We start from the raw sequence: 7,407 nt of genomic DNA, 5'->3' as shown, positions 1-7,407 counted from the left end.
GCCTGGACTCCAGACTGATACATTGTACATAGCTAGTCCTGCTCTCAGCTGTATCCAGTATAGACAATGCTCTGTGAGCTCCAGACTGATACATTGTACATAGCTAGTCCTGCTCTCAGCTGTATCCAGTGTAGACAATGCTCTGTGAGCTCCAGACTGATACATTGTACATAGCTAGTCCTGCTCCCAGCTGTATTCAGTGTAGACAATGCTCTGTGAGCTCCAGCCTGGATGATACATTGTACATAGCTAGTCCTGCCCTCAGCTGTATCCAGTGTAGACAATGCTCTGTGAGCTCCAGACTGATACATTGTACATAGCTAGTCCTGCTCTCAGCTTTATCCAGTGTAGACAATGCTCTGTGAGCTCCAGCCTGATACATTGTACATAGCTAGTCCTGCTCTCAGCTGTATCCAGTGTAGACAATGCTCTGTGAGCTCCAGACTGATACATTGTACATAGCTAGTCCTGCTCTCAGCTGTATCCAGTGTAGACAATGCTCTGTGAGCTCCAGACTGATACATTGTACATAGCTAGTCCTGCTCCCAGCTGCATCCAGTGTAGACAATGCTCTGTGAGCTCCAGCCTGATACATTGTACATAGCTAGTCCTGCTCTCAGCTGTATCCAGTGTGGACAATGCTCTGTGAGCTCCAGACTGATACATTGTACATAGCTAGTCCTGCTCTCAGCTGAGAAGCGATAACCATCTGGTTACTATCACACATTCTATGCAGGTGCTGCTGATGTTATTCTGCTATACAATGCTGCCACCTTGTGTTAGTCTAATGGAACTGCATCACAATTCATAAGTTCAATAAGCCCTGTATGTATACAGCAGGATCTCTTTAAAAGATCACCTCCTGTGACAGCTTTGGCATTCTGTCATATAAAATACATATTGACCATCTCCTTTGAGTGGAACATATATATATTTCCTATCAGGCTTCGGCTGTGTTCACATAGTCGAGGCTGTTTTACATGAATCTCCCATTATTAAATTGAGGTAAAATCTGTGGGATCTGCTGACTGATGTGATTCCCATTCAGAAGGACAGAGCCAGAGGGAGGTTGCCAGATGTACACAGAGCAGGGACACAAGCCAGAACCCCAGGAGGTACCCCAGACAGAGCAGGAGCAGGGACGCCAGACAGAGCAGGAGCAGGGACGCCAGACAGAGCAGGAGCAGGGACGCCAGACAGAGCAGGAGCAGGGACGCCAGACAGAGCCAGAGTGGGACGCCAGACAGAGCCAGAGGGAGGTTGCCAGATGTACACAGAGCAGGGACACCAGCCAGAACCCCAGGAGGTACCCCAGACAGAGCAGGAGCAGGGACGCCAGACAGAGCAGGAGCAGGGACGCCAGACAGAGCCAGAGTGGGACGCCAGACAGAGCAGAAGCAGGGACGCCAGACAAAGCTGGAGCGATGACGCCAGACCGAGCCAGAGTGGGACGCCAGACAAAGCTGGAGCGGGGACGCCAGACAGAGCCGGAGTGGGACGCCAGACAGAGCTGGAGCGGGGACGTCAGACAGAGCCAGAGTTGGCTGCCAGACTGAGCGGGAGAAGGGACGCCATACAGAGCCGGAGTTGGACGCCAGACAGAGCAGGACCAGGGATGCCAGACAGAGCCTAAGTAGTACGCCAGACAGAGCCGGAGTGGGACGCCAGACAGAGCCGGAGTGGGACGCCAGACAGAGCCGGAGTGGGACACCAGACATAGCGTGAGGTGGGACGCCAGACATAGCATGAGCGGGGATGCCAGACAGAGCCAGAGTGGGACGCCAGACAGAGCCGGAGTGGGACGCCAGACAGAGCTGGAGCGGAGATGCCAGACAGAGTTGGAGCAGGGACTCCAGACAGAGCTGGAGCATGGACGCCAGACAGAGCTGGAGCATGGATGCCAGACAGAGCTGGAGCAGGGACGCCAGACAGAGCTGGAGCAGGGACGCCAGACAGAGCTGGAGCAGGGTGTTACACTTTGTGTGGATACTTTGTGGAAGCCTATGGCTGGTAGGGGTGTACACAGCAGACAACAGTCACAGTAAGTATATGCAGACTCACGTTTTGTTGCAGCAGCGCTGGATGATGTCCGGCAGGTGAGCAGAGTGTGGTTCAAAAGAGCTGGAGTTGGTAAGCGGCTGTTCCACTAACAGATCTGTAGGAAGATAGCACACAGCAGGAGCGGGTCCTGGGTAGGTGAGCGGCAGCGCCGCTGACAGACAGCAGGCAGGATGTGTAGCACTAGGTAAACCTTGCTGAGGAGTTTAAACAGCAGAGTGATCCCATGTGCAGCAGTAGTAATAATCAGGAGGTCTAGTAGCAGGACTCTGGAATAAGAGGACCGCAGCAATATACAAACAGGAGAGTCTGTAAGCTAGAGGCAGACAGAAGCTAAGTTCTAACTGATACTCAGGCAGGGAGGGGCACAGGTGCACACATTATTATAGCCTCAGAGAGCAGGTAAGATGGCCACTGAAGCTGCGGTGGCCATCTTGCAAAGAGGCAGACATGCCCAAAATCACAGCAAAACATAAAACCAGGACTGGATCCTAACACTACCCCCACCTCAGGAGCGGCCTCCGGACGCCCTCTGGCCAGGCTTTCCGGGCTGTCTTCGGTGGAACTCTGACACCAAACGGGGAGCATTAATATTGTTCACAGGTTCCCAAGAATTTTCTTCGGTTGGATACCCTTCCCACTTGACTAAATATTGTAGCCGGTTCCTATGGATCCTAGAGTCGAGAATTTCTTCCACCACAAATTGTTCCTCACCATCAATCAAAACCGGATCGGGTGGTTGGGCAGAGCGACCCGGGAACGGATTAGGGACAGCAGCCTTCAGTAGAGAGACATGGAATACTGGATGGACCTTCATGGTCTTGGGGAGCTTTAGCCGAACAGCCACTGCATTTATAATGGCACTTATTTTGAATGGACCCACAAACTTCTGTCCGAGCTTTGGAGAGGGTACTCTCAGTTTTAAATTTTTAGTGGAGAGCCAGACAGAATCTCCTACTTTGAACCTGGGTGCTGGTCTACGATACTGATCAGCTGATCTTTTATATCTCTCCTGGGCTGAGGTCAAAGTTTCCTTCAGCACATCCAAGTTTCGCTGAAGAGTTGCCACACGTTCTGCAACTGCTGGCATGGCGACATCAACTGGGAGCCTTGGCAGAATCTTGGGATGGAACCCCAGATTGGCATAGAAGGGTGACATCTTTGTGGAGGCACTCTGGGAGTTGTTGTAAGAGAACTCCGCCAGAGGGAGAAGATCCAGCCAATCATCCTGCAAATGACTGATGAAACAACGCAGGTACTGTTCTAAGGTCTGATTAGTCCGTTCAGTCTGGCCATTTGACTGTGGATGATAAGCAGATGACAAGCAGACCTTGATGTCCAATGCCGAGCAAAATCCTTGCCAGAATCTTGCCATAAATTGGGCTCCTCGGTCTGAAATGACCTCATCGGGGACCCCGTGTAGCCGAAAGACATTTTGAATAATTAACTCCACGGTGTCCTTCGCAGATGGTAGTCCAGAACAGGGTATGAAATGAGCAGCCTTGGTTAATCGGTCAACCACTACTAGAATGGTGTTCATTCCTTTAGAGGTGGGCAATTCGACAATGAAGTCCATAGAGATGGAGCCCCACGGACGAGAAGGCACCGGCAATGGTTGTAGTAGTCCAGTCGGAGCAGACCTGGGTGTCTTACACCTGGCACAGACATCACAGGAGCGGACATAACTCTTAACATCCCCCTGATAGCCAGGCCACCAGAAGAATCGCGAAAGAAACTCCTGAGTCTTCTGTACCCCTTTATGACCTGCCACCTTTGAGTCATGCATCAGTTTCAGCACTCTTAATCTAGCAGTCTTAGGCACGTAAAGGCATTGGCCATGGAACCACACTCCATTTTTGAAAGTTAAGTGCACGTCATCAGCTGGCCGTGACAAAAGAGGGTCATTGGCATAGGCTTCCTTAAAGATATTGATTAGGTCTTGATTCTGTATCACTCCTACCACATTAGCATCTGGTATTATGGTCTTAGATGATGGTGTAGAATCTAATTCAGTAGAGAACATCCGGGAAAGAGCATCAGCTTTGCTGTTACGCGAACCTGGTCGGTAGGAGATGATGAAATTGAATTGGTTTAGGAATAGGCTCCAGCGAACTTGTCGGGGAGAAAGACATCTTGCCGATCGAACAAATTCTAAATTACGGTGATCAGTGAGTACAACAATTTGCTGAGAAGCTCCCTGCAAGTGATGCCTCCATTCCTTGAACGCAGAGATGATCGCCAATAGTTCCTTGTTTCCAACATCATAGTTCCTCTCAGCAGATGATAACTTTCGAGAGAAGAATGCGCAGGGGTGCAACAGACCTTTTTCTCCTGTTCTCTGGGATAAGACAGCCCCCACGGCACAATCTGAGGCGTCCACCTCAATTATGAATGCCAACTCTGGATCAGGATGTATTAATACTGGGGCAGTTGTGAATTTTGATTTAAGACGGGTGAAAGCCTCCTGGGCCTGAGGTGTCCAATGAAATACTGTCCCCTTCTTGGTAAGTTGGGTGATAGGACTGACGATCTCTGAAAAGTGCTTGATGAAGCGCCGGTAAAAGTTGGCAAAGCCTATAAAACGTTGTACCTCCCGGATGTTTTTTGGGACTGGCCAATCAATAATTGCTTGGATCTTGCTTGTATCCATATGCAACCCTTGTGGCGAGATGACATAGCCCAGAAACTGGATCTCAGTCTGGTGGAACTCACATTTTTCGAGTTTGATGTAAAGATGGTTTACTCGAAGACGGTCCAGAACAGTTCTCACATGTTCCTGATGCTCTTGCAGGGAATTGGAGAAGATAAGTATATCATCTAGGTAGACCACCATGAACTGATCCAAGAGATCCCGGAAGATGTCATTAGCCAGGTGCTGGAAAGTAGCTGGGGCATTGCAAAGCCCAAATGGCATCACGAGGTACTCAAAATGTCCATAGCGACACCGAAAGGCAGTCTTCCACTCGTCTCCAGGTCTAATCCGCACCAAATTGTAAGCTCCACGGAGATCTAATTTGGAGAAAATTTTGGCATGGCGAACTCTTTCCAGAAGTTCAGGAATCAGAGGAAGCGGATAGCGATTTCGGACTGTAACTTTATTCAGCTCCCGATAATCAATGCAGGGTCTAAGAGACCCATCTTTCTTTTTTACAAAGAAAATCGGAGCGCCCGCAGGGGATGAAGAAGGACGGATAAATCCCTTCGCCAGGTTCTCCTCAATGTACTCCTTGAGGGCCTTTAACTCTGGTCCGGCTAGGGGATAGATGTGACCAAAGGGTATCGCTGCACCGGGCAAAAGCTCAATCGGACAGTCATATGGCCGGTGTGGAGGAAGCTTATCCGCATTTTTCTTGTCGCATACATCCAAGAAGTCATGATAGACTGATGGAAAATTGTTAGAGATACTTTCAGGACCGGATTTGGCTAGGCAAATGGCTGAGGTTTTACTTGCTGGGAAGCGTATCTCCCTAGTTTCCCAATTGATAACTGGGTTCTGCTTCCTCAACCATGGGAGGCCTAAGATGATTGGAAAATGAGGAGAGGAGATGAGCATGAAAGAGAGTGTCTCTTGATGGTCGGGTGGCATGGAGACCCTCACGGGTTTAGTTTCCCGATCTATTGGCCCCGAGGTCAGGGGGGAACCATCCACGGTCTCCATAAGCACAGGTGAAGCTTTTAGTTGTGTAGCGATACCATGTTCTTTAGCAAAGGCAAGATCCATGAAGTTGCCACTGGCTCCGGAATCCACCATAGCTGAGGTGGGGACCCAGCAAGTGCTGGTCCAAATCTGAATAGGCAGGAAGCAGTGGGTCTCTTTCTTCTTCTTTTCAAGGTGTGGGGCCACAGAAGACAGGGTCTGAATTACTGCATTCAACTGCTGTGATGCTTCTGAGAGCTCTGATTCAGAGTCAGACAGGTCACCTTCGGCCACGGCTGCAGCTGTTCTGCGAGGCCGATTAGGGCAATTTATAAGAAAGTGGCCAGACTCTCCACAATAAAGACATAAACCTTCCCGCAGCCTGCGCTCTCTGCGAGCATTACTCTCTGATCTCTGTACTGCATCTAATTGCATCGGCTCGATCTCCTGTGGGGATCTATTGGAAGGTTCCCTGGGATATGCAGATGGGGAAGCTGATGGACTGTCCCTTCGATTCAGTGCTGCCCACTTCTCTTGTCTCCGTTCAGATAAGCGGATATCTATCCGAATGCAATGATGCACAAAATCTCCAAATTCTGAGGGAGCCTCACTGCGGGCCAGCTCATCCTTGATGGCGCTAGATAATCCCTTTCTAAACAGAGGGAGTTGTGCCTCAGAATTCCAAGCTGTATCAATGGCCCATCTCTTAAATTCCATGGCGTATTCCGTGACGGAACGTCGGCCCTGTCGGAGTGCCAATAAGTTGGTCTCTGCGGTGATGCGACGATTTGGATCATCAAACATTAGTCTCATGCCAGCAAGGAACTGAGTCAGACTGTTCAAACAGGGATCACCGGTCTCAATTAGCGGATTCGCCCATGCTAGCGCCTTGTGTGTCAAAAGCATGATGATACAGAGTACTTTGGCGCGATCATTCGGAAATTGGCTGGCGTGTGCATCAAAGTATAGCTGACACTGATTTACAAAGCCACGGAACTTGTCACGATCTCCACCAAACCTGAACGGTGGCAATTTCGGAGGACCCAGTACTGCAGCAGGGTGAGCTGGCATCTGCGCCTCAACAGAGGTGGTCCGAGCGCGCAAATCCTGGATTGCTATGTTAAGTTCATGCGCATTTTCATTTGCTTGTGTCTCCAGAGCAATTATTTTAGTCTTTAGCGACTGCACTTCAGTATGTATAGAAGATGTGATTTGATGAAGTCTCTTAATACGGGCTTCCAAATCCCCAGACCCAGCGGCCTCCATCTTTGCGGCCTGAGTATCCTGTTACACTTTGTGTGGATACTTTGTGGAAGCCTATGGCTGGTAGGGGTGTACACAGCAGACAACAGTCACAGTAAGTATATGCAGACTCACGTTTTGTTGCAGCAGCGCTGGATGATGTCCGGCAGGTGAGCAGAGTGTGGTTCAAAAGAGCTGGAGTTGGTAAGCGGCTGTTCCACTAACAGATCTGTAGGAAGATAGCACACAGCAGGAGCGGGTCCTGGGTAGGTGAGCGGCAGCGCCGCTGACAGACAGCAGGCAGGATGTGTAGCACTAGGTAAACCTTGCTGAGGAGTTTAAACAGCAGAGTGATCCCATGTGCAGCAGTAGTAATAATCAGGAGGTCTAGTAGCAGGACTCTGGAATAAGAGGACCGCAGCAATATACAAACAGGAGAGTCTGTAAGCTAGAGGCAGACAGAAGCTAAG

At 50.0% G+C, this 7,407-nt stretch overlaps 1 protein-coding gene across 1 annotated transcript; it reads left to right on the top strand.

The window, feature by feature from the left end:
• The first annotated feature begins 1,076 nt into the window (after window positions 1-1,076).
• On the top strand, window positions 1,077-1,556 carry LOC138794012 (luc7-like protein 3). The gene has a single exon (XM_069972779.1). It carries the CDS (start codon window positions 1,077-1,079, stop codon window positions 1,554-1,556), a length of 480 nt encoding a protein of 159 aa, XP_069828880.1.
• Window positions 1,557-7,407: the final 5,851 nt, after the last annotated feature.

This window comes from Dendropsophus ebraccatus, chromosome 5 (genome assembly GCF_027789765.1).
Source record: "Dendropsophus ebraccatus isolate aDenEbr1 chromosome 5, aDenEbr1.pat, whole genome shotgun sequence".
In the NCBI taxonomy this organism is placed as follows: Eukaryota; Metazoa; Chordata; class Amphibia; order Anura; family Hylidae; genus Dendropsophus; species Dendropsophus ebraccatus.
The sequence above is the reverse complement of the archived record's forward strand: the minus strand, read 5'-3'. Positions and strand labels throughout refer to the sequence as shown.

What these genes read in the sequence shown, in the direction of transcription:
- LOC138794012 (XM_069972779.1), top strand. Translation starts at nt 1,077, where the DNA reads ATGTACACAGAGCAGGGACACAAGCCAGAACCCCAGGAGGTACCCCAG.